This window comes from Dicentrarchus labrax, unplaced genomic scaffold (assembly GCF_905237075.1).
Source record: "Dicentrarchus labrax unplaced genomic scaffold, dlabrax2021, whole genome shotgun sequence".
Classification (NCBI taxonomy): domain Eukaryota; kingdom Metazoa; phylum Chordata; class Actinopteri; family Moronidae; genus Dicentrarchus; species Dicentrarchus labrax.
In genome coordinates, this window is record NW_026136723.1 from 19,442,929 (window position 1) to 19,470,336 (window position 27,408).

At 41.6% G+C, this 27,408-nt stretch overlaps 2 protein-coding genes across 10 annotated transcripts in view; both read right to left on the reverse strand.

Moving 5' to 3' along the window:
- hax1 (HCLS1 associated protein X-1) overlaps positions 1-8 on the reverse strand; it is a 2,659-nt gene extending 2,651 nt beyond the window's left edge. The window contains exon 1 of the mRNA XM_051389508.1: positions 1-8. This exon is cut by the window's left edge and continues 186 nt beyond it. The gene's annotated coding sequence lies outside the window, so the exon portion shown is untranslated.
- Positions 9-1,114: 1,106 nt separating this feature from the next.
- On the reverse strand, positions 1,115-27,033 carry ubap2l (ubiquitin associated protein 2-like). 9 transcript variants are annotated; one of them, XM_051389497.1, is made up of 30 exons: positions 26,934-27,033; positions 25,398-25,535; positions 24,656-24,733; positions 23,852-23,962; positions 22,753-22,927; positions 21,566-21,667; positions 21,350-21,395; positions 18,524-18,568; positions 17,627-17,733; positions 16,689-16,766; positions 16,547-16,599; positions 16,272-16,357; positions 15,756-15,936; positions 15,335-15,533; positions 14,773-15,107; positions 14,308-14,480; positions 13,708-13,828; positions 12,910-12,949; positions 12,576-12,765; positions 12,395-12,461; positions 11,797-12,124; positions 10,238-10,326; positions 10,073-10,126; positions 9,867-9,948; positions 8,673-8,890; positions 8,320-8,425; positions 6,874-6,999; positions 4,344-4,411; positions 3,964-4,158; positions 1,115-2,602 (listed from the first exon to the last, which is right to left on the reverse strand). In XM_051389497.1, exons 2-30 carry the CDS (start codon positions 25,491-25,493, stop codon positions 2,507-2,509), a joined length of 3,645 nt encoding a protein of 1,214 aa, XP_051245457.1. In that variant the 5' UTR covers positions 25,494-25,535; positions 26,934-27,033; the 3' UTR covers positions 1,115-2,506. The 9 variants fall into 9 exon arrangements, with proteins under 9 accessions (XP_051245457.1, XP_051245459.1, XP_051245460.1 ...); XM_051389499.1 differs by lacking the exon at positions 26,934-27,033 and adding an exon at positions 26,756-26,922 and having other exon boundaries at positions 16,707-16,766; XM_051389500.1 differs by lacking the exon at positions 26,934-27,033 and adding an exon at positions 26,756-26,922 and having other exon boundaries at positions 13,708-13,798.
- Positions 27,034-27,408: the final 375 nt, after the last annotated feature.

Consider the following 27,408-nt stretch of genomic DNA (forward strand, 5'->3'; position numbering starts at 1 on the left):
TCCAGAATGACGCAACCAGTCGTAACCGTGGTCGTAATGCTACTTTACCGTAAATAACAGAAGGAATGCGCAGTAGCAATGGCCAGAGTTTTAATATTAAAAACATTGACACTATATATGTATATGTATATAAGATTGAAACGCTGGTGTTTGACATGCGAGGGTTTTAAATAGAAGACGGTGAGCGGTTTAAACAATTAAAATAGTCCCAGTGTATTACCTGTGGTAAAATACATGTTCCCTAGCAACGGCGTTCTATCTCCAGGCGTCTGTAACGTTCCAGAAGTTCCAGAAATTCCAACTCGCATTGTGTCAGTAAAAACCCAGCTAACAGGAGTGTGTGCACTATTACCAATGTAAGCTATTTTATGTGTTACCTAACTGTCTATATTAAGTATTTTTTACAACACACACAGACAATGGTAGTCTCTTTTTCGCCCTTTAGAGCTGATGTGTTTTCTTTACACCCTGTCAGCTGTTTGAATACCGATTAGTCGCCTGCAATGCTTTTTCACATCACAGGTCTGACAATCTAATGCATAAGCTACAACCCCTCATAAAAGATAGCAGGTATGTTAATCGGTTGTCAGGACCAGCAGCATGGCTCAATGTTGACATGACTAATGAGTATGTGAATATTTGGCTGTTCATTATTTCCGAAATGTTATTGGCAGCCTTAAGTATTAAGGTGACATACAAGATATTCAGCTAGTCAGACCTGTTCAACTAGCTGTCAATCACATACAAACAGGTGATTTAGATGCAAAGAGTGCATTCCAAAGCTTGTTGACAAACAAAAGGCAGATGTCTGGAGAAGTGCTGCGTCTGGAGTTTAAATTGGTAATGCTGATCCTCTGGAGTCTGTTAGATAACTCAGGTCTATAACAGAAACTAAACCTAAAGCCTCTGAGTCAGACCGTTTCAGTTGTGCCCAACACTTTGTGACACAAGCTGTTTTTTGTCAGTTCACTGTTCCACTGATATCAGCTATCAGTGAATTAGTTTTCAAGCCATGAGATGAATTAAAGCCTTCAGCAACACACAAACACTGCACATCAGTCAAACTGTTGAAAGAAGGGATGCCGCTGTATTTACAAGCCACATGAGAAACAAATGTAGTTTCTTAAAAGACATTCACATCCAAAATGATGAAAATGTCTTTTTCTTGTTTATTTACTTAATATTTATATATTTTTACAAAATAAAAAAAATATATGAAACAAAAAGCTAACAAGTCTGCAAGGATTTAAGAAGGGAAAGGAGAAAGCCATCGAACAAACAGGGACTACAGTACTTGTGTTTTTTTATATATGTACAAGACAAGTTTATCCATTTAAATTTTTTTTTTTTTTAAAACGCACAGTACAAAAAAAAAAAAAAATCACTGACAAAAAAAAACAACCCATAGTACAATTCTGTCCATCAGTATTCAATGTTGCAGGTTTCCTTATGATGGGGGACAGGTGGTGGAGCAGGGAGGAGGTGGGGGGGCCTCAGAAACAAAATAAAACACACTGGAAGGCAGACTGGGTGTGTATTGGCCTTGGAAATCATTCTCAAGATCTCTTGCAGAATAGGTGGGACCTTTATGCAACATATTTATAATTCATGAGAACAGTTACTGTACAAGTGTTGGATAATGAAAAAATCCTGTGCTAGGCAGAAAACAAAGCACAGTACACAACCCATGGCCCTGTGTGTACAAACATGCACGCAGTCACATGACAAACACACTTTCCTCACAGTCCAAGCCAGTGAGCTTGCTTATATGTCTTTATATATAATATATCTATATTTGGTAAAAAATAAACTTCACAACTCTACCAATTTAGAGAATTGTTTCTTCAAACCTAAAACGACATAAAAATGAAAAAAAAAAAAAAAAATTAACAGCAATTAAGCAAATTATTGTGTTTGGGTATTTTGTGTGGGAGGGAAGAGTTTCCACCAAAATTAAGAGGTGGGGAGTTGAGGGTGAGAAATACAAAACCAGCCTGTCCCCCCCACCTTCAGATATTACTTCATTCTTCCCCATCAGTAAGAAAAAAAAAAAGGGGGGAAAAAACGACCAAAAAAAAAAAAGACCATACAGGAAACGTTCATTCTTTTAGAAAACAGTTCTATATTACATACAAGTGAAAGAAAAAAAGGGGGTGGGGCGGGGTGGGGGTGGGTGTGTTAACACGATACAAATTCCCAACACTCAATATTTCACCTCTTGACGGTGTATTTCTATAACCATTAAGCTCCGTTCTCCCCTCTCTTTCTAAGCCCCTCCTGTCCCTCCCACCCATCCATGCATCATTACAGTGCTCGTTCTCTCGGCACAGCACCTCCTCTGACCGCAGTCAGGGCTGCGGGAGTGCTGGGCCAAGAGACTGGGGAGGGAATCTCTGCAGGAGGAAGAGGGAGTTTATATGTGGAGACTGTTTGCGGAAGGAGTGACGAGCCCCCTTCTAGCTTCTGTCAACAGTGTGGGGGGAGGGGGGGGCCTCGACGGTGGATGTTAGTTTGCGCCCCAGTTGTAGCTGTTGTATGCCGACTTGTTGATCTGAGACTTCTGCTGAATGGAGGCGTTCTGGCTGCGCTGTCCAGTGCCGCTCTGTCGAGAGAGGCCAGAGATTATCTCACACCTGTACGTCAGTGCATACACAGTCATGCAGACATAGACAAATGCAGATTTTTTTGTTGTTTTTAATCCAGGACCAGTTCTATTCATCGTTTGTTTAGTTGTTTTACCCTGTATTTATAAACCTAACCAGGGATAGGGGCTGCAAATTAGCTTCAGCTAGAGACTCACAATGCATTAGTTCTTCCTATGTTTATCTGTATCTTTATTCAATATTTATCTTTAATACAGATAATAACAAATAATGGAATCTGACACTTTGTTTGCTTTACATTTGGATCCTTCATGAAGATAAGTACAATCATTTCACAACTGTCCTGTTTGATTTGGTTCAAACAAACCTCTGGTGCATTTGCCCGTTTGGTTTGTTTGAGCTGGTGTGAAAGCCGTCAATCAAACTCTGGTGTGGACTAAACAACTGGACTGAGACGAGCTGAGAGGGAGAGTCTCTGATAGGGCTCACTCGTTTTGCTCACTCGTTTTGCTTTCACACTACAAAAAGAAATTCACCACAGTATTTTGTGATTGATGCAATTTTGGCATGAATTAAAAAGCTTAACTAGTTTCAAATCCTGAACTGTCATAAAAACTGATCTCATCTGTGTATACGATTAATATATTTATGAAAGATCTTTTGGTAACCATGGTAACATGTATATGCAGGGTTTTTCCCTGATGCACCAGAAGGTTGACAGGAGTGCTAAGGTTTTTGTCCTACTGTGTATTTTGGCAGCTCCTCATTAAAAAGCGAGTGAAACAGTGCCCACACAGGAACTTTTCCCGCTAGTAATAATAGGGTGTACAACATCTCCTTTTTCTACATGTCAGTCAATTTTGCAGCTGCAGTCTCAACTAATAATGCTCATATTTCTTAGTTAGCCCTGCGACAGCAGAGAACACAGATAAACACACATTTTATAAAAAGGAATACTGTCTAGACTTGCCTTTTATGAAAAACGTTCTGTAAAAACTTCTGTTATGCTATGGTGTATAGACATTAAGTTTAAATTGAACAAAAATACTGTGAAGTGCCGTGCGATCTGCTGTCAGTCACTGGAATTTGATTTTCTCCTCACGGGTCCATGTAGCGCAACTGATGCAAAACGGCAGGGACTAAAACTGTCCAATGAATGATTATCTTTGATTATCTTTCTGTCCATGGTTTTGTGATTACTCCTCTTAAAAGGTTTAGAAGGAAATTGTGTGAACATCAAACAAACCAGAGCTACGTATCAGGACCAACTGAAGTGAACCACGGGTGTGAAAGTGACCTGCACCAACAGATGGAGACAAACAACAACAACAACAACAACAACAAGCAGCATGTACAATACCTGTCCGTCCTGCTGCAGGTGGTGGTGCAGAATCTGAGAGTGGGGTTGTTGGTGCGGTGCCAGGATGTGCATGAAGGGGGCTGGGGCATAGCCAGCAGCAGCTGGGGGGTTGATGGGTCCCCCGCTCCCCAGAGCTGAGGGCAGGCTGAACGAAGCTGCTGGCGTGCCAGCGTGGAAACCCTGCTTCTCAAACGACTGTAGGAGGAAACAAGATAAAGACCAGACACGCAATTATTGCTTGATTCTAACTATATTAGGTCAGTCTCAGTGACTGTCATTTTAATTTTAATGCAATTTCACCATACGCATGGAGGAAAAACAGTCCTTTCCTGTGAGAATGGCTTGAAATATTCATCTTAACATTGATAATCTGTAATTACCTGCGTCTTTGTGTAAACAGACCCTGAAATATCTGGTACCCCCGTGTTGCTTGATGTCACTGAGACTCCTGCAGAAACAGACAGGACAGGAGACAAAATGAGTCCAAAGCCTGGAAAGACTGCATGTAAAGGGGACTTGAGGAACACCCACCAAGTAAACCATGGCCATCCACATGGTTATATGAAGATTCTAACCACCATGATTGCTATATGGTGTACTAACGAGTCCTATAAAATTATAAATACTTAATACATTTGTGGGAACACTTTCTACAGTTCAAGCATCTGATAAAATAAATCTTGTCACTTAAAAACAAAAAGAGAATCCTGGGAAATTTCAAGTCTGAACATCTATGCCTGCATAAGTTCATAGATGATTTCAGCACAATTTCCCTTTAATGGAGGACAGCAGAGAGAGACAGGGTGAAGAGATGAAGAGGGATGAGATGAAGAAAGGTGAGAAAGATGATGTTTGCAGCGTATCAGTTCCAGTCAGCCACAGTGGGTAAAATCTGACTGTATCTGGTGGTTACTGCTGTGGTTCTGGCACACACTGACCCCTTGCATTGCCATGGAGACGCAGAACAGGGTCAACTCGTGTGCAAAACAAGACGGACACCAGACAAGAAGGACTCGCTCTTTCAAGACTCAGTTCTAGTAATATTACGTAAAATTTTGGGGCAAAATCTGTGAGCGAGGACTGATCACATGACAAAATCATCCTAAACTTAGTGCAGTACATGCAGCATGAAACATGACTTCTAACTTTTTCTTGTAAGCAGAAATCCATTTTTAGTGTGAACAACATAAAAGACAGCAATGTAAAATTCAGTGTTTCCTCTATGTTGATTTTGGAGCGGCGGCCCGCCGCTGTTAAATTTCTGCCGCCACGGTATCAGAAATAGGTCAGACGCACAATGTAGTCACGGTTGCCTTTTAAATGATCCTGCCGACATAATGCACCCCCGTTGGCTGCCACTCACATTGCAATTTAACAACAAGTAGAACCATTCAGAGGTTATTGGGGCTGTCCAGTTTAACTCCATACTGTTGTGTTGTTGCAGCTTATTGTCAAAACGTTTGCTTTCTTCCAAGTCGACTATTAAACTAACAGCTCCATCAAAAACGTCACTGCGGTGGGTCCGTTTTAATTGGACAGTGTTCAACTTGTCAGTTCTCAGCTCAACGTCCTGATATCAAACATCTGGAAACATTAAAACTGTAAATATATTTGTTCGTGTTGCAGCGAAGTGTCAGTTCTGTTTCATACGTAAAACGTTTGTCGGCGTGACGGGACGGGGAGGGGTTGTTCAGACGGGCCTGCCACCACTGCTAAAAGAAATCCTAGAGGAAACACTGAAATTACTCTACAAACGTGGCACTTGTGTTTTTAAAGGCTTTGTCCAAAACTGTTATGACTGCCAATATCAATGCAAATGAAAGACACATTTTAAAATGTATTGTACAGAGTAAGTGTGCTCTAAGCCCTTTGCAAACATGGAATACGTAACACTGCTGGCTCCATGCATGTATCTATTAAAATTACTGTTATTCTTTGTCAGTTAGTTACACAAATGTTCTTTATAGAAATATTTGGCATCAGAGGTCATGGCAGCGCTAGAAAAGTGTACTGAGTCAGAACGTTAGAGAAGCAGCTTGTGTTCATTTACAGGCTGCATCAGTGGTGGATTTTTAAAACTTATTTTGCTGTTGGAACCTTAAATTATTTCCATTGTCAGACTGAGAGACGCTTATCCCCGCGTGCTGCTGTAGTCTTTAAGTTAATCTGAATACAGACTTGTACCGTTGCTGCAAGTGTTAAAGAAATGTTACGAGATCCAAGCTAGTAAGACTGATATTATGACTTTTACAAAAAAAGTCTCTGGAGCTTATTAAGACATGAGACCAACATACAAATTCCCATCACATTTACACAACGAGGTGCATGTCTGAAAGAGAAATCAATAACAAAAATTCACACACTCTCATAACACACCATTGTTTGATCAGATAATATATAAAAAAAATGTTCCCCCTTCTCTCTTGGGTTGAAACCGACGTCACCCACAGGACAGCGAACTTGATACTCTGGAGACGGACATGCCAGCAATGACAACATGAGTGAAGAGCAAGCAACACAGAGGGAAAATGGGACAGCGTCAACCAGAGTAACTCATCAGTTTATGGCGGCCACAGCCCTTGTGACCTGCCACAATTTTGACTTTAAACATGATAATTATGCAGCAGAACTGTCTGAAAAATATAAACCAGATTGGATTGATGAGTTGCTCTGGAAGAGAACAATTAACAGACAGAATGGCAGAAAAGGCTTGTAAGAGAGGCAGGCTGCATCGGGCTGTCTAAAAGCATATGTAGTGTGATGGGTCTTCCCATAGGCACAGCTCATCGGTGATGAGGCAAAGGAACGAGAGCAAAGAGGGGGAGAAGGATGGTTGGTGACACAAGGAGGAAGACGGGAGGGACAGGGTTTTTCTCTTTCGGTTTTAATTTGGCATGTGGCGGCACTCACCGACTCCAGGCCCGGTGACAGAGCTGGCTGGCTTGTTTTGTGCAGAAGCGGCAGCGGCCACGGCAGTGCCGTATCCGCCCTTACAGAAATCCCCACTCCCTGAAGCCTGGCCCACATCCTCATAGCCTGCAACAGTCAGACACACAGCCGCAGCCCACAGCGTTAGACACACCAGGCAGGGGAAGCAGACCTGCCTCAGATAGCATTTGCAAATAATTCATAGCGTTTGTTTGAAACTGTAGCATATGGACAGGTTTTACCAAGTTGTGACAATACAAACGGTGTCAAGTCCTCTAAGGAAACTATACGGACACTGTAATTATTTGAACTTTGACACCAAATGCATTGTCCTTTGTGGCAAAGCCTGCCCATCTGGTACAAGAATGTCAGAATCAACGCCAACATCATTTGCAAGTACTATTTGACCCAAGTCTGAGGGAAGGAGGAGGAGGAGGAGGGAGGAGGGGAGTGAGGGGGCAGGCAGGGTGTGTGTGTGGGAGGGGGATGGTTGGAGAGTGAGCTTGAGTTGGGTGATGGCAGAAAGCAGCAGATGGTGCAGCTTAGAACAAATAGGTGTCGCACATGTAGTGACCAAAGGTAGATGTTGAGTGATGAACGGTGAAAATAAAATAGTGTCACTGAAAAAGAAAAAAGTGTATAAAGTGGTGGAGCAGATACCAGAAGGCCACTGGGAAAATATGAAGCTGCTGAAAGAAACTGGGCTAAAAAGGGGAGTCCTAGGGAAATATGGGAGAATGATGGTTGCACCATTTGTTGATGTGTTTAAGATGAATGTGTGTGTGCAGGAGATGTGGTGGAAGGTGAAGCCTTGGGGGCAAACTCCACTTCTGAAATGAGCAAAGCAAGCTATGGAAGACAGCAGGAGACCGATAATCTAACCCGTCTGTTATTTCAACTGATACAGCCAGGTGCCATAGTTCACGCCCATCTTTCCTTTACCATTCGGTTTAAATGGCAGTCCCATAAATTCTATCACAAGAAGCCATTTAATAAGAGTGAGACATTTTCTTGCCATTATAAAAACAGCTGCATTACTGAGGCAAGAAAAACTGGGTACAAGATGCTGATGCATTTCCAATATTCGGACACAACTGAACCTGCACATTAAGTCATGCTCACAGTCATTGTCATTTGAAGACATTTTGTTCAACATTGAGGTCAACAGTTCAAATGAGCATCAGCAGACAATGTTTTATGAACTGTTAACAACTGCCTTGACACAAGCATAACGAACGTCTTTACACAAGCATCACATTTATGCTTGTAGATGCTGCAAGAGCTCAAATGAAATATGCACTCCACACCAATGAGAAATCAATGGGCTCATTGTGACAATCAGCACAGAGTTATTGGTATGCAAGTATACAGAGCAGGACCTGCATGACCCCTCTAAACAGGCCGTTTCAATATGGTTTATTGCCTCACCAGTGCTGTATCCATGGGAACCATAGCCACTAGCCTGCTGGAAGGGTGTGGCTGATGCATTGACGCCGACATTCACACCGTGCTGCTTTGACGAGGTAGGAGCCACCTGGACAAAAACAACACCGCGACATGTAATGTCATAAACTGAGCATGGGGGGGGGGTTGTCCTGCTGGGCCACCAAAAATCCAGGTTTCTCATTTAGAGTCAGGAAATAATTTACACCATTACAGTCCTCCCCCTGTCTACACCCAGGCATTTTCCTCATGATATTATGATGTGTCCGTTTCTTATGAAAATATATTAAAAGGGGGGGACTCCAGGTGCAAGTAGGGTTGAACTTAAGTTCTCTTACCGGAAACACAGCAGGTCCGTACTGGAACGTATTGGGCAGGCCTGGCATGCCAGTGTAGTATGGGAGGCTCGTGTAGCTGTAGCCAGGCGGCAGCGCAGGGTTGAGGAAGGGCTGCTGTGTGGTGTGATGTGTCTGGGTCTGGTTCTGTTGTGTCTGAGCTAATGTGGTGGCTGGAGCTGGGGATGATGCATCACCTCGACCAAACTTTGATAAGTCGCCTGAAAATAGGGGAGAGGGAGGATGACAGTTAAAGAGTGGGAAGTTACTAAAAGTGTGACCAGAGATAGGTGCACTGTCATCCTGCCAGATTCAGTTTCTATCCACAATGACAAACAACATTTCAGAAAATACCCTACTACATTTTTTAAAACATAATTACTCATTGACTTTGGAAAAATCATGCATTTTGTTGCACTTTTAAACAACTTGTCTTTTTAACAATGGATATCCTTGAATTTGAAACATAATTCAACAGAAAAAAAACAACTGAATAAATAATGTAATATGTGCAGCTGCATCATTGACTTCATGTGTGCTTTTATCTGGTTTTCTTTGCGCAATACATCTGTGTTTTCTCCCATTCACTATTGAAAGTGCTTATTGAACAGAAAAACACTGTCAGCTCTGGGCACATTGCAAGCACACACAAACACACAGTCATCACTGCAGAGAGCCAGTATATGCACTGCAAGCGGATGCTTAAGCTCTCTTCTAACTTATTTGTACGAGGTTTTTGGACAGCCAGTGTGTAATGAACATCCCCTCCTGCTCTCTCAACATAAGTTAACTGTGTGCATGGACACGCGCTTGCTGTACACACCTGCGTGCCATGTGACACCTTCAGCATTAGCCGAGTGACATATGAGACAAGCGGGAGAAGGAGCGGTGGTAGAGAGAAAGCCGGTGAATCAGAAAAATAACAACCCGGCAGAGAGTGAGTTTGGGTGGGGCGAAAGCACACCGCTCTAAATGAAAGGGAAACAAACCGCTATGCGGTACAACAGTTGATTTATTTCGATTACCTGTTTTTCTATAATCGTTGAAAGCCAAAATCATAATTTAAAATAAAATTAGATCACTCAGTCCTAGATTAGCATACTAGATTTGGTACACTAAAGCTTCTTTACAACAAGAAGCTAACTGCTGACCTGACTGTCAGCTCAACTTTTACATAGTTGTTAGAGGATTGCTTACCAGAGTAAGGGTTGCTTGTTAGGCTGCCCTCTCTGCCAGTCAGTGCTGTTGTGGGAGTTGCAAAAGGAATGCTGTAATAATCCTGGGGAGAGAAAAATATTTTTTATAGATTAAAAATACAGGCCATGAAGCAGTGAAATATGACTTGTTTACTGCATAATGTTTTTACTGCAGCACTTTGTGGCTTTTCACAAAACAAAACTCACCAGCGGTATTCTTGTCTGCAGCATCTGTAGGTCATCATAGCCGTACACCTGAGGCTGAGCAAAGGAACAAAATGTAAATTATATCAATTATATAACATTAACTCTGGTAAGCACAGGTAAAGTTCAGACTGTACAAAGACTGCCTTGACCCTGGCAGGAACCTACAGGGTAGGCGTGCAGTAGTCCAGGAGCCATGATGTATGGGTTGGGCAGTAGAGGGGGCACTCCAGGTGGCAGGTTTGGAGGTGCTTTCCCTGCAAAGATAAAGCCAAAAAAAGTTGAAAGATGCATTAACTTGCCCAACAAACAAAAACCAATATCTATTACCCTATGCACTCTAAAAATACCCATCTTTGCAAGTGTCAAATCACAACTTAAACCACAGAAACAAAGTAGGGCTGCACAATCAATCAGTCTCCCTGAGCTGCATCAGTAAATGACGGCAATACAACACGTGACAAACTTTGCACCGGCAGAGGGAGCAGAGGAAAACACAAACAATGTGTGTGTATGTAAGTGTGAGAGAGAGAAAAAAGCAGCTTCAGACAAACAACCAGACTGAGAGCAAGATGCGTCAGAATCATGGAAACCCTGCCTGTGAGGAAACTGAAACCAATTTATCCAGCCCCAGTTCTGACAAAAACAAGAAGGGTCACATTCTGTTTTCCTTTTTATCTTTTGTTTTTTTAAATAGGAAATGATCACTGTTAAAGCACATACTTCCTAAGCAATCTTTCATAGATACACCATTGTGGGGTAAGGCCACAAATTTATACATACACCTGAAACAAGCCACAAAATATAATAAGATAAAGCTACAGAAACCTGCCAGAAAAATAAATATTCAGAATTGACCACACAAACAACCGGCCCCTTAAGTTCCCCTTCATGCTCTTGTACAAATCATTTGTGTTGTTCTACAAGTTCTATTTACACTGTGGCAAATCACAGCTGAGGTAGAATTGCAGCAATGACAATTTATGATGAAACAAGAGTTTTTTATAGAGACCAATATGGGTGTTAATATTCCACAATTCCAGTCATACAGAAAAATTACTGTACATATGTTTTAAATGGCCATATAATAGCAAACATTTAAAGCAGCAATAAAAAACACACACAAAAAACCCCAAACTAACACTGTGAGCTAAATACACTACTGTGACGGAAACGGGGGAAAAAAGAGAAGGATGATGGAAACTAAGGACAGTTCTGACTCCGGTGTTATCAGCTCCAGTGTTACAGTAAATGCTGCAAAACTCTTGTTTATTTATCTGTTAAAACTCTTGTTGTAGTGTCTCTACATGTCCTTCCATGTCCTCCTTTATCATGCTGTGTGATCAACTCTGCTGCACTTCATGGAGACCCCTTAACCCTTGGTTCACACCGCCTGCTTCCACAAGTAATACCTATACCTAATAATTCCAAATATGCCAACTATACTCTGGATGAAACTTAATTATGGATGCATATATAATCCTCAGTCCATTTCACCACCAAGTTATTAGAACTGTGAAGCCCTGACACCAAATTACCAAGGCTAACTTAACTCACTGGTAATGCTACCTGTATACTGACAGCAAAAATAAAAGTAAGCAGGGCAGACAATGTAAAGGGGAAAGAAAAGCAAAAATATTTCCAAGATTTGGAAGTAAAACTGTCTGAAGAGGAGTGGATTTGTTTTTTTTTTCACTGAAATGTTTGTGCTTTTGTTTATGTCTAACCTGAGGATGCTGCCGAGCCACGTGTGGATGAGGAAGTAGCTGAAGAAGGAATCACTGAGCCTGTCGTAGAGACTGAAATAGTGGCGGCTGCTACAGCTGGGGCACCCATGGAGGCAGTATTGAGGCCCATGGCCAGACTGCTGACGGGGCCAAGGCCAGAGGGGGCTGACACTGTGGCAGAGCCCACTGAGGAGGCCTGAGGGGCTCCTAGCGACACCTGTGCAGCAGCAACAGAGGAGGAGGAGGGGACTGATGATGACGGCACGGCTGAGACGGAAGAAGGGAAGGAGGAGGAGTGCAGGCTCGAGTCACCGTCTACGCTGGGATGCTGTAGCGACGGAAGGAAGATGAGAAAAAGATGCGGTTAGGATTGATGAGATTACATTTCCATTAAAGTGAATAGACATCTAATGTGTCCATCTGCCATCACAGGAAATGCAGCTTTGAAAATGCAGCTTTGAAAATGCTTACAAGATGGAGAGATATTACAGTCCCGCATAAGCATGTACATACAACTCACAACTGCATATGCTAAACTGCTTGTTAAATCGTCATAAAAAAGAAAATAAATGCAGAAATGATCATATAAAGAACTCACCAGTAAGCTTGAGTTGGATGCCCGGACTGAAGATGAAGCAAGGCTGTTCTGTTGTGATGGGTGTGAGCTATAATAAAATTAAAATGACAGAAAAAGGTTCAAAGCATGTCTCAACTATCACCAAGTTTAGTGACACCTTTTTTTTTTTTAAATTAAGAGTGTTAATTTAGCGGCATCTCACTTGTTGTGCTGGGGAGGGGGAATGGTGCTTGGAGGCAGGTCTTCGCTGTGCCCCAGAGCGCTAAGGGATGTCTGATTGGATCCAGTCAACAAGGAAGCAGGGCTGTCGGTCAAAGTGCCCATGCTAGAGACAGATGCCTGTGTGACTGAATCAGAGGCCGGCTTGACTGATACTGCAGAGCCTGCTGCAGCTGAGGAGACACACAAAAAGATTTCTGGAATAAATTCTAATCCAGCGGGATATGGAAAAAAAATAATAATTTGCATGTGGCATCTCACACAATTTCAACAATGCTTTCAAGAAAAAAAAAAAAAAAAGGAGCTTTGTAAATTACCTTCCACAGACTGTGTTGCTTGTATTGAACTGAAGCCATTCTGTAAAAAACAACAATGAAGGTGAGCTCACAGGTTTCTATGGAAACAGGTCATTGATAAGAAATTGAAGGGTGTTGGGCTCTTTGAAACTAAGAAGCTTGTTTTATATGCCAAGCGTTTTAACTACAGGTCAGATTTGAAACTAGTTCACTACAATGACCACAACCTGATAAAAAATAAAAAAGCTTGAGGGGATAGAGTAACGCCATTTACACCAAGTGTACATTTTATTAAGAACATCTGCTCCCTTCTTCATTTTAACACCTGAGCTCGGGTTAATGATCTCCGAATGAGTTTACAGATGAGGAAGGGATGAAGGGGGTTGACCCCTGAAACATGCAATCTACATAAAGGCTGCTGAATTCAATACTTGAGGGGCTTCCTGTGACTTCAATTCATGCAAACTGTGTGGAGCTCTGTATTCAAGTTTGTAATCAGACAATCTATTAGCATTAAAAAAGATCCAGTGTGCAACACTTAAGATCTATATGCAGAAATTGAATACAATATTGTAGCATATGATCTCCTGAAAATAAGAATGGCTGTGTTCCTATGACCTTAGAATGAGACATTTTTAATTACAAAAGGGAGAAGTGTCTCTTCTACGGAGACCGCCATGTTTCTCCTTTACGTTGAGGCAAGTGGTTTCAGTTGCATGTTGTCCACTCTAGCCACTCCTCTGAGTACTATACTAATACAACACTATATTTTGTATGTTGTATCAGTTTAGGTGAAAAATATGGAAGCTTTGGCCTTACCTTGGGCTGCATATCCTTCTGAGGGGATGAGGAGACTGAGGGAGGGTAGCGTCGTGTCTGAGACGCTCTCTGATCGTAAAGGTCCATCTGGCTGGAGTTGGAGAGAGCTGGAGTTGACTCACTGCAGATTGTAATGGTATTGACAAGAACCGTTTGATTGTGTTCTTAGGGAACAATTGCTGGTTCTGACTTTTTAATGCTAATTTTAAAAGCTTTTTAAAGAGTAGAACAGCACTTAAATCAATCACTACTACCACCACCACTAACTTAAACTGATGAATGGTACAATAAAATATTAAATATAACATGTCAACGCATGTCTGTAAAAAAGTATTAAGGCCTTCAGACCATTTGACACAAATCTTTATAACAGCAATACACTAATTTGTCCAGCAAGGTGCTTTGCTATCAAATGATGTGGTCTAAATAGGAACTTTCTCACATATATTGTTCTTGAGCTGATCACAGTGTGTCTTCACAACACCAGATGTCACCATGCAGGACAATGGCAGAACATTAAATACTGTGAGAATAAGTTAAATAGTGGGCAGGGCAGATGTTGGAACACCTTTGAAGAGTTGTGTTTTGGTATGTACAAACCTGCTGGCGCTAGTGTAGAGACTGTTCTGAACTTGGTTGGCTGGTGTTGCGGTGGTTGGGGCGGAGTCGTACTCTGGTAGAACTGGTTCTGACCCAAACTGCAGCGCTCCAAACTGAAGATTGAGGCCTGAGATGTCTGCTGAGCCAGGCATCTCTACCGCCATCGCAGGAATCTGAGGAAGATTAAAAAGTTACAAGATTTTAGACTTTAGACCCAAATTCACACGTGCGTACATTCATGCAATATGCTACTTATGTAAACATCAATTTCTGATGTGTCCCTCCCATCACTCAAAAAGCAATGACAACAGTCTTGCCAAGATAAGTGGATGAATGTATAAATTATATTGTGTGTAAGTTATATTATGGCAAAGAGCATTTTGAGTTGCATTTGAATACTTGAATACTAAAAGATTGCCCATCCAGTATTTTTTCAAATTGTTGTAATTTCAATTTAAATGTTACCTTTGTTGTAATGGAGGTCCTCTTCTTCTGCTGTTTGAGTTTGTGCTGCTGCAAAGGCAGTGGACTCTGCGCATCTGAGGAACTTGGGGAAACTTGCTGACCTAGAGAAGGAACTGCTGCCATTTTGGGAAGGGAGGAAGCAGGCGGAGGCACCACATGGGGTGAGGATGTTGTTTGTTGGGGTAAGGAAGAAGACGAGGAGACAGAGGAGGAAGGAGGCAGGCCTTTGTCCTGCAGGAAAACATCCAACATGGACGAGGTTGAGGTGGCGGCCTGGTAGGGCTGCCGCTTTGTAAAGGGCGTATGGACCGCGGACTCTGGCTGAGTCTTCATATCTGGAAAATGGAGAGGGGTAACAATGTAAGAACGGAAAGAAACCATGTGAGTAGTTCAGACTGCTCTCCACTGAAAAAAAATCTATATTGAATATATCAGTACACATTATCCTTAACATGGTTAATGTTATGGATAATGGATTGAAGGAAAGTTTCAATAGCAGAATTTATTTTGAATAATAACTTGTAATATATTACAAAGTAACTACAGTAGGATGTCATCTCACCATATTGCCCCAGTGAAGTGGCACTGGTGTCCCAGGATGAAGGGGTTGTGTTGGGAGGTCCAGTCTGGGAGTGCTGGGCTGCCAGCTGGGCCAGTGCCTGGGCTGTTTTATACTGCTCCAGGAACTGAGAGCCAGTGGTCCCTGTGCTACCTCCTTTAGGGTCGCCCACATCCCCGAAACCCTTGCTCAGCATGCTGACCTGCAATAATGGCAGAATATGACACAATGTTATCCCAATAATGCAAATACTGGTGCTGCATTGGTGCAATTATGACATGGTGTCAATGACTATATCCTTTTCCTGTGTGGTTAGGAAGTGGTGGAGCTTTAAGTTAAGCAATAATTTGCATCAGTAAGTAAAATCTAAGAGTATATAACCACATAATTTTAAAAATCTTAGTGTTTCTTTAGAGAGTCTCACCATGCTGTGCTGGGTGTAAGGGGTGCTGGAGGATGTTTGGGAGAGTGGCACCCCTTGCTTGGAGTTGCTGAAAACCAGTGACTGGGACAAGGAGGGAGGCTGGGTGGCCTCCATGGGGGCGTTTTCTGTCTCTGAGGAGGAGGATGGGGGAGTCTTCCCCAGGAGCACCGCAAGGTCAATCCTATAGCAAAGTGAATTATTTATAAAAAGACATTAAATGTAATTTCTACTATGAAAACTAGTTATTTTTCTAATTTTTGATGGATTGATTGTGGTTAATTGATTGAAATTTAAAAAGGAAAACAGTCATCAATCAACTAATCATCATCAAAATCATTATCAAGTTAAATGCCAGGCTGATTGATATGTCAAGTCCATTAAATGTGACTGGATGGACAAAAGTCACAGCTCCAGTTAAACAAGTGACACCTTGCAACTGTAATTTTCTCTCACCCAATTCTTGGACAATTTGCTGGAAAGCATTAGTCAGACAAATAAGGTGCCCAAGTTACCCACCTCTGTCCTTTGGTGATGGTAACATTCTCTTGAGGAAGAGGCATGGATGCCACACTGGAAGCTGTGAATATCTTGGTCTCTGAAAGCTGCAGAGGAGGAGAGTGTAGAGGTTATATTAGAGTTACAGGTGGAGGAACAACATCTAGATTTAAAAAAAGGGATGCAGCCTTCCATAAGTGAAACTACCCTAAAATCTATTCTGATTTTCTTCTTCACTCATCATGTTATATTTAGAGTTTCAAAAGCTGCATGAGGTTATGCCCAGAATAACTCACATCCTCATTCCAGTCCTCAGTGCCCCACTCCTCTGTGGCACTCCTCCAGGCACCTGTGAGTCAAAGAGAAACAGTTCAATACTATCGTGATGGGCAAAGACAGCTTCAAACAGAATAAGGGATCCATAATAAAATAACAGACAAGTGAAGGCAGGTTTACCAGGAGCAGAGTCAAACTTCGGTGGGTAATTTGTTCCCTCTCCTGCAGAGTATTCCAACCCTGGAGACAAAGAATGAGGTGAGGAGATCAACGTTGAATGTAATGAAAAGAGATGATTATCCTTTAGTCACCTGGACACACAGACAACTGTGTCCCGTGCCGTTGTCAGTCGGAGTTAATTTTGGCTGATTCGACATGTAGAACCGGTCAGTGGCCGTCGGCCTCAATGACCAATCTGATTGGTGGAGTGCTAGCCCTTGACTAGCGAATCAGTGAGTGCACAAGAAAACCAGAAGTGACGATGGTAAACATACGCCAACGCCAGTATCTTGTTATTATTAGCCATCGTATTTTCCGTTCAGCGAGTAATGACAATAGCGATCCTTCTTGACTACTATCAACATTCTCTGATGAAAACAATGACTGACGACAGGGTGCTCTGTGTTTACTAGGTCTAGAGTGATCCGTCATTTCCGGTTTGAATTTTTTGGGGCGACAACACAGAGTAGCGCCGCCTGCTGTTATGAGGACGTATTACGCCTTGCGGCGTCGGTTTGGTGTGTTCAGAGGCAGTTTTTTGACCGACTCGGGGAGACGGGAGCCGACTGATCAGTCCGACTGCTTTTCTACCGACGGTTGGCCGTTGGGTTGGTGTGTCCTGGCCTTAAGACAATATGTCTGGGAATCAGATATTTAAAAAAAAAAGTATGCATGCTTGACGACAAAAGCTCCTACGCAGAGCATCAAAAAAAAAAAAGAAGAATGTCCTTTGAACGCAAGTGAACCTTTCATCTTTACCGCAGGAGCTTCTTTGAGCTGCTCAACATGATTTTTTTTTATTGTTTGGATGGTAAACAGGTGTTTCATTGATAAAATTAACTTCTTATTGGAGGGTAACCTTACTTAATAAATTAACTTACTAGCTCCCTCCTCTAGCTCCACGCTTCCTGTGTTGTTCCAGGTGCTGCCCCCCCCATAGTTTTCTTCTGTCTGGGCTGGCTCCGCATAATCGGCAGGATTGAATGTTCTGGAAAAGAAAGTGATAAGAGGGGTGAGTTTAGAATTGGGTGTATGTACTGACCAACAGCTGGAGGGCTGCCAGCCAAAAACATTAGCCACAGATGGGTGCCCACACACAAAAATCTGGGGTCCATTTTTGAACTTACCTTCTACAGGTCAAAGTTTTGAAAATGTAAAGAAGCAGACCCCAGTTCAATTATTAAGAGCATCAACCCACTAGTGATGCCTGCATACTGCCGTACTGTTTGAATAGATCCTCAGCACTGCTGTTATCATTAGGCTTTTAAGCTAATAGAAACACTTCAGTATGAAGTGAGTGGGGTTGTAACAGGACGACAGGAAGAAGAAATGGTAAGAGACTGAAGTGAAACCATTATTGTCTTTGAGAGTTTGTGCAGTCAAGACATGCAAATGAGTAGGTTTAAATATTTACTGATTTTGTTGTTCAACATTTCTTTCCTGTCACTGCATGTCTATCACTAATCGGATGCATCTGTATAAGCTGAAAAATGTACAGCTGGTGCAACCTAGCAACGTGATGAAGTACAACACTGTTTTGCTTTCATTATTTGTCTAAGGTCCTTCCTGTGCAAGTCTGAGGGCATTTATTGCTTGCATAAACAGATTTAACATAACATTTCAGGAAGACCATATCTATTTCATATCCTATTAATAGATTGAGGAGTAATAATTTCTATTTTGATAATATCTTGTATTAAATAATCCTGTTTTATGGCACTCAAAAGTCTCCCTACAGAAAGCAAGAATAACAGACACACCAGAGGCGATGCACTCACCTCTCACCTCCTGCAATATCATATCTGGGCCCCTTATCAATCTGGCTTTAGAGGAAAAATAATGGCAACAATTACAAGAAGCACAACAAATTAATAATAGAAGATCAAGCTTTTGTTTTTCAGACCACAATCCAAAGCAACAGCGTAAGCAAAATGCCTTCGATCTGCCCGTGCCAGTACTGTAAGACTCTACACCTGTCAGTCACTGTACAATGCAAGGCAAGCCAGTGTGCTTTTAGTCATAGTGGGTAAATACACAGTTCAAAAAACCCAAGTCATCACAAGTATATACAATGCAGCCACAAACACAAAGAACTGTTGCTAGATGAGAGCAGTTATGCAAGAGTAAATGCAGTAGTCCTTTCATTGACGCAGCTTAAGCCTAAACAATCTCAGGAATGTCAATGGTACTTTCTATCACACTAACCCTAAGCACCTCAGTCTCCACCAGAGCAAAACTACACGTTTTAAAAACAGCCACGTCCTTCTACATTAACCATTTTCAGGGGGGTTTGTATATACACAAACATCGAGAAGGCTATATGGATACAACAAACCGGGACTCCCGTCTCTTCCCATTGGTTTCTTTCACTCAGATACAAAAGACAGCTCACAGTTACGCCAAAGAGGCAGTACTGTCAATGAGCCAACTAATGCTGTGGTACGAGTGAATACAACTGGCTACATGATGAATGCATCTCCTTCAGACCAGACAACATCAGCGATGGTAGAGGTTGATATATGCAGCCTCATTAAATGCTGCATTTATGGCCATGGATGCGTATTCACATTACTGTATGAAAAATTACTCTATTTGTATTTAAACCCTGATTTTATTCAGGGAAATGTATTAAATACTCAAGCAAAACTATCCCCATTACCTAGAAGGTGAAAAACAGACAGCAGAATTATCTTTTAAGCACTATTCCAAAATAAGAACAAAAAACATTTCTATTGCTTCAGATACTATTATGGTACAATACCAAACACTGATGACTTCTTTAGACAACGCTGTATAACTGGGAACAGCTTTAAACATCTAAAGATTGAGTATCTTCTGTGCTTGAGATTCTTGGAACCATAAAACCATAATTTCCACATCTTAAACATGTAAATCCATTCTGAATACCAGTGCTACCAGTATCAATGCAGCCTTAGTGAAGTAGCAATAACTTTGCTACATGGGCTATGCTTAATGACACAGGTATAACTCAACTTCCATTTTCTTTTGTCTAGAGTTATCCAGCTAGCATTACCCATCAGACTAATTACAGTACCGAATACCTCCTTGTTCCTCCTTTTGGCCACAGAATGAAAGCGTGAGTGAATCTGTGTCTGAGATTCTTGGAAGCATTACGTTTTCTGCATCTACAAGCCACTGTTTTAAATTTCTGTCTGGAAACAAAAACATATAATCTGCTATATTTGACTAAAAATATATTCCTCGAATCATCCTAGTCATTTAAGGTGTAGTTCTCCTTTCCCTTTTGGGCTCGCATTTAGTTTTAATCAGTGGATGCTAAAAATTTTAAGCATAATATAAGTACATAAGGGGAATGGTACAAACTGCCTTAGCATCATCTTAAATGTATTTACTGACACACTGTACCAATGAGCACACACACACACACACACACACACACACACAAAGACCTTATCTGCTTTAAGACAGCTTCCTCTAAAGCCACGTGTTTAATTTAAGTCTGTGTTTAACTGACACGAAAGCCAAGCTGGTAAACTGTATCTGCCTGCAGCAAGAAGCAAAAGCAATCACAGAACTGTTGTGTGGAGTGAAGTGTGGGGTTAAGTAACATGAAAACACCTCAGCTAGCGCTGCATGTAATTGCAGGTGGGAAGCCCCAGCACTCAGCTCACCAAAAACAAGCTTGTATTACCACCAATATTAAACAAAGCATACTGTTGTGTTCCCTGAGATATGCAAGTCAATATCTGGGTCCATGCTCTGCAAATATACTTAAATTATAGGCTATTTTCACAGCCTCAGAGAAACGCAGACCATAAAGACATGAGGTTTTATAATCTTATAGCTTCTGCGCATCATCACTTGAGCAAACATCTGTGGATTGCACAATAACACTTAGTTTAGCTCAGGTCATGCCTCTACCATCTACAAAAATATATTTATGGTTACAGTAACTTTAAAGTACACATTTAACACTTTGTTTTAGTAGGAGTGAAAATTACATTCAGGCGTATCTTGGGAGGAAGCTATTCAGCTCTTGCACTCGCTAGAGAAAGCCACATTATGTCACGTGCTACTTCAGCAGACCCAAAAATGATTTAGAGATCTAGAGCAGCAGAGTAACATAACATCACACCTGACGGTTCATCATCAAAGGCAGGAATTTCTTTTAAAATGACAATGAAATGAGTCAAGAATGTCACCACAGTTCAGAGAAGTACTTCCTCTGTTATGACACCTACTAGTCAAGCTGCCAGTATTGATGCAAACTCATCAACTGACAGATCCTTAACTACACACAAACACACAAACTGACACAGAATAAGCAAAATACAAGGACCAGGACCAGAGAGCAGAGACCGTTTAGGTTAACCAAATTGGTCCTTAAACACCAAATGGTGATTTACCAAACTTTCACTCTAAATAAAATGTTTAGACACTGTGCACTCTCTGAAGAGAGATATTCGGCCCACGCTGTTCTCTCCCATTGGCTGATGTATGTCCTCCTTTCTTTGGATTAAAGCTAAACAATAGACTGGGGTCCTGCTCTCTGGTGACCATGGCAACAGGTAAAAGTGTAACAAAAGGCCCTCTGGTTTTAGGCAACGCAGGTGTTCCCTTACCCCATGCCCTGCGCCGAAAATCTGCCTCCTCGCCGTCCAGATACTCCTAGGGAGGCAACAAGAGCCCATTTCAGTTTTAGTTTTTGACAATATTATCACAAGAAGAAAGACAGCTGTTAAAGAAAAAAAAAAACACCTTCTCTGTCCCTCCTCGTTTTGATTAGATACATTTCCTTCACCACTGAGTTCTGTCTAAAGAGGATTACAACCACTTACCGACAGACCCTCTTCCTCTGCCTCTTCCCCTTCGGCCTCGCTCTGCACCTCTTCCAGCTATTCCAGCCTTGCCTCCATCCAAGCCATTCTCCTGACCACGGACTTGAGTTAATAAGAGAGAGAACGACATTAAATGCAGACACTACACTGCATACAGATGTCAAGATAATTGCTTAAACTAAAATGTGTTTCAGTTCAGCATGAAACTATCAAAAATTGTGGTACAGTGTGAGAGCCTGAGGAACCCTTCATTCAAAATTAAGATGAATGATGTATCATTTACTGTGGCACACACTGCCCCCCACATTCAGGACCTCAGTTGGGCTAAGACGGGTGTACTGGTGTGCTGCACACGACTAGACTGTACCATAAGAAACATGCAAGGAAACAAGAGCTTTAACATTAAAAACTAAAGTCCAAATAACTGCTTTGTTGGCAGAGACAGGAACCAAAACCACAACCGTGTACCCTTTCCTTGTAAATAGAATAGAACACTTTACCTGCATGGAGGCAGGGAATAATGGAGCTGACCTATGAGCTGTTGATCTCCAAATCCAAACCAAGATATGTTGTCATGCTACCCTGATTAGTTTAATGTGCTTTCATGCAGGTGATGTCAATAAACTGCCTTTTTTTTTTTATCCCCATTTTCTTCTTTTAGTAGAAAGATGAAATGATCTCATGTTGTAAATCACAGCACACATGTTGCAGATTTAACAAAATTGGCTTGTGGCATGTGATCAACTACTAACTATAATAGAGTTGCTCCGGTACCAGTACCAGAAATTCCTCTGATACTGCCTAAAATCTGGTATCGTATTGGAGAGTATGCATATGATCCACATAATTTATTAGCACTGGAACTGGACCCCGCTACTTCCAAGTGCAGCCACAGCAAGTTGGTTAGATGAAGAGCGCTAGGGAACAGCAGTCTAGACAAACTTTCCCCTCTAACTTGTCATCTGGACAATGTGCAATTCCTGTTGTACAGAAAACACTCTGCCTGCATTACACGCTCTAGTCAACAAGTGGAAATTTGACATGTATGTTTTATGAGTGCCAAAAACAGAAAAAATGGTGATATATCAGAAAACCATAAAAACAGTTTGGCTATATCAAATATCTATATTTTCTAAAGATATAACACAAAACTGTAAAGCCACAGTAAAGGAATGGTAAACACTTACACTCTCGTCCCCTGCTGGCTCCACGGCCCTTGCGTGGAGCTCCACCTCGGCGACGTGCTACATCTTTCTCTCCTCCTTTCTCCCTGTTCTCTTTTCCTTCCTCTCCAGTCTCTGCCTGGCTAGTCTCCTTCTGGCCTGACACTCCTTTCTTCTTCCCCACCATTTCCCAAGAGTCCTTAAGAAGAAATAAAAACAGCATTACATGGTTGTTCCTTTAAAGTCAATGTACTGCTGCACTTATCGACTTGTGATAAAAGAAAATAACCACGCAAGAAAAGTAGAGGTCAATTTATGTGCATCTGTAGACCACTGGCATAACAGAACAAAGTGCCCTGCCAACATATGATCGAAACTTAAAGAAAGTAGTCATAAGAGAAATCTGGTCAGTTGGTAAAAAAAAGAAAAGGTTTTTGACGGTCTTACAATTTCCCCCCACAAAGTAAAGTCTATATATGTCTGACTACTTCCAAGTTGGCAGCAGCTACTTTAAATTACAAAGTGAAAACAAAAAGGAAATTCTGTTTCTCTTGTCAGTAATTTCACAGCAAGCCATATTGAACAAGCTCACTTTGAAGTCCCTGCACTGAGCCTGCATCTTGAGCAGATAACCCCTCATCAGGTCTGATTAATGTGCTGGCAAGATGCATCTCCCCTCTTTCTGATTTCAATGCTCCATATGTTCCACTAGTCTACAGTTCTATCAAAGCTTATATGATAGCTTGCTTTCATATGCTGCAATTTGTTGTTTACTATATTCACCTCATTAATTTCACTAATGAGGTGTGATAGTAATAAATGTGTGAACAGATATTTTTTTTTCTTAATGGGTCAGTGAAACCATACAGGGGACATGCAGAAGTGACATACTGGCCAACAGGGGAAGTACAGAATCTGTTTGTGATTACCATCTTTATGAACCTTTTTACAGCTTTATCTAAACTAGGAAAAGCCTGTCTCTGTGTTTATACCATGTTAAACAGTTTTAGAGCCCTAGCCCTAAACTGTTGGTCAAATATCAGTTATCTAAGCCAGTGTGGCACTGATTTCTCCAGAATTTGGCCCCAATAGGGCTAAGCCCTCACACAAAGCCAATACTCACAGTGTCTGGGCTACCCTCCAGCAACACGTTAATGGCTCTGTTGACATCCCCGTTGCAATCGTGCAGTGCGATCATAGACTCATCCTGGTCCTTGCCTGTGATGTCAATCAGCTGGAAAAAGGTGGAGTAGCATGATGAGACAGAGGTCACCCCTGGCTGACACTTATGGCACAAGGTCTAGCAACAGAACAGCATGGCTGCTACGAGCAGGGATTCAGCACCTTGGTCACTTGAGTGGCTTCAACACAAGGTTAATTTTCCATAAAGACTGTGAGACCATATCCTCTTTCAATGCCTTTCAAATTATAACACACTACAATCGAGTACACAAAAGATATCACACTCTTATCAAAAGGTCTTGATGACCTGTTCACAGAACTTTCTGACCTTGGATGCCATTTTAGGGTTTTTATTAACTTTCACTTAATCGTAAATACATATATAGTTCACTCAATTTTTTTCTGTCATTACCACAGCTATTCAACCAATTTTAAGGCTATTCACAGAGTAACATGATTTCACTATAGTCCTTTTGTTGAGACTCATGGTTCACAGTCCACCACCATGGCAGCATTAATATAATGCAATGAATGCTGTGTCACTGACTGTGCTTGATGTGCTAGACAAACCAAATCTGCAAAGCATAATATAAGAGACACACATACACACCCAATGCAAAACACAATATACTGTATGTAATAATGCTAAAACACAATGTAGTCCTACTTAACTATTTCCAAAAAAGGAGCAAGGAAAACTACACAAAAAAGCTAAAGTAGGACAAAAGGAGGTGGATCTGCTCACCTGTTTGACCTTCTCTTCAAAGTCTGCATCATTGTGGTCTGAAATCATCTGTGCGAGTCGGATCTGCTCTGCGGTAGCCTGTTCCAAGAGATGAAACATCCAATGTTTACAACCAACACAAAGGAAAAACTCTTATTTATCTACATCTTCCTCTAAAATAATTATTATCTGACAAAATTCAACAACTCTTTTAGTTACAATTTGACATTTTGCTGGTAAAACGCATGTATAGATTTAAGCTAGCATCAGCTTCAGGCTTACTTTACTAAATAGCACTTCTGATTTACTGTATTTGTACTTATTTTCTGTGTATACTGTATCCGTTCATAATGTGTACACCACAGCACTGAAGGAGCACAATGTAGTTCCTCTGTATTGTTTGTATTGCATACAGAAACAGCTGTATCCTGCACAGCTGTTGTATTTAAATTCTTCAAGATTAATTTCAAATGTGCTCTATCTGTGGTTTAAATTTGCCAACACTAGATGATCACATGACTGGGAACTACACACTAAGCACATCAAATTGTCTTGCAGACATGGGGAAACTTAAATGACTAACATCTCATGGGAACGTACATGCCTGAAAATATACACAGAATCTAGAAAACAATGCAATAGGGCACAATAAACACGATATGTCAATGTGTTGGAGAGACCTTCAATATAACATAAAGTAATACTTGATTGGCTTATAGTAAACCCTGGTGCATCTGGGCGGTATGACAGGTGGCGAGAGTACCTGAGGCCTTTGCTTGTGCTGTGTCTGGCTCTGTGTCTGGCCCTGCGTCTGCTCCCAGCTGCCCCGGGCTCGGTTCCCGCCCATGGACGTCATCATTTACAGTATATACAAATAACAGTATTTACAAAGGAATAAGACCTGAGGAGAGAAGGATGAGAGAGGTGTTACAGATTTGTGACTATGACCTACTTATGCCATGTACATAGCTGGTACACTTGAATACTACTTCCTCAAACTGCCTGGTAGCTTATTGCTCAGTGGTGGGTGGGGGCTAGTGTCAAGAAGAGACCATCACCTTTGTTCCCAGAAACGCCTTGAAAACATTAACAAAGGGTGTTTTTCACCCCCTTTCTTGGGCAATCTCTAAAACCAAAGCTAGCCGCGGGTTTGACCCGGGAAGAAAGGGTGCCACGGTGCACTGGGCGCTGCTTGCACTCAAGGCTTACAAGTACATAACGTTGTCTAACTTATTTATCTCTTTAGGACATTATACAACGCTGTCTACACCAAAAATAACCACGGTGGAGTTCAGTTAACCTAAACTGTGAAAAGACAACATGTTATTAAACGATAGACAGCCTAACACTTGTATTGGACATCAGGTGAAATGACAAGATAGATGACAAGGTACAAACATACTTAAAAAAAAACTAGTTTTATCTCTGTTCGCTAGCGGGCTGCTAACCTAGCTATCGACAGCGATTCCTTAATCTTTAACACGTTACGTAAAAACCGTGTTTGGACGAGCCCACAAACGAGCCTGAAGCCAGGGCCCGTCGAACAGATCCAGTTCCACTAGCCAGCCACATGGCCAAAATGCTAGCCCACTAGCTAATATGTGAGGGGAAGCGTCCAGGGTTGAAGTCTCTGAGGGCTTCCGCTTCTCACGGCTTCACCTCATGGCGACAACGAGGCTTTCTTTAACAACGACGCTAGCTAACGTGCTAACTGACTGCACACACACACACACACACACAACGCTGACTCGTTAGCCCACTTAGCTAGGTAGCCAACAAGTTAATTAGCTAGTCAGCTACTAGTGAAGCTTTCACATTAAACCAAAACACCCCCCCAAAAAAAAAAAAAACCCGCCCCTGCCACTACCTGTTAGTTGTCTGCTAACGCTTGTTAGCCATGCTAACCTAGCGGACTAACGTTAGCTAGTTAACGTCGCGTAGCTAGGTAGCGTTAGCCGGTTAGCAAAGCAGCAGCTTCGGACACCATCACTCTTTATCATTCACAACCATATTCTGGACCTTAGTATAACCTGATGGCCGGGTTATAGACACAGGCATTACCGAGGCTAAAGGTAGGCCTGCAGGCCGCTAAAATGAAAATAAATAACAGGCGATACTGACCAGAAACCGGCTCAATATGTGACACTGCTACACAACCGGCCGACAAACGGTCTCGTTGTCGACCTTCGAGTCGGATTTAGGACAGGAAATAATCCCTGAACCCTGAGTTGACACTACTAAATTGGGGGAAATATAACGAACCGACTCGCTCACACAATAAGCGAGAGACTGAATTTACCTGTTTCTTTTCCACTCTGACACCACGGAGAGCTGCGTCACGTGGTCCACGCAGCGCTTCGAGGAAACTGGACCCACAACATGTGATCACACACTGAGGTACTTTTATATTATCAATACATGTCAGCGGAGGGTGAACGACAACAACAACAACAACAACAACAACAACGCAGACAGTCAACTCTGGCAAACAGCGAGGGGATTTAATTTATGAGAGACAACGTTTAATGTTACTGTTTATAAATGTTTGGTGTTGGGAGCGATGGACTTGGGCAGTATGCAGTCACTGAAAGGGAAGACTCATATACATATACATATATATATATATATATATATATATATATATATATATATATATATATATATGTGTGTTATAGCAGCACTAGAGACTAAAATAATAATGCAAGAAAATGCATGAAAGAAATGACAATCAAATGTTGTATACAGCTCATATAATGCATACATTATACATGAAT

What these genes read in the sequence shown, in the direction of transcription:
- ubap2l (XM_051389497.1), bottom strand. Translation starts at nt 25,493, where the DNA reads ATGATGACGTCCATGGGCGGGAACCGAGCCCGGGGCAGCTGGGAGCAG. An exon ending in TGCAGACAAGAATACCGCTG is followed by an intron (nt 9,949 to 10,072) that starts GTGAGTTTTGTT and finishes TTCTCTCCCCAG; the next exon opens with GATTATTACAGCATTCCTTT. An exon ending in CTGTTTACACAAAGACGCAG is followed by an intron (nt 4,159 to 4,343) that starts GTAATTACAGAT and finishes TTCCTCCTACAG; the next exon opens with TCGTTTGAGAAGCAGGGTTT.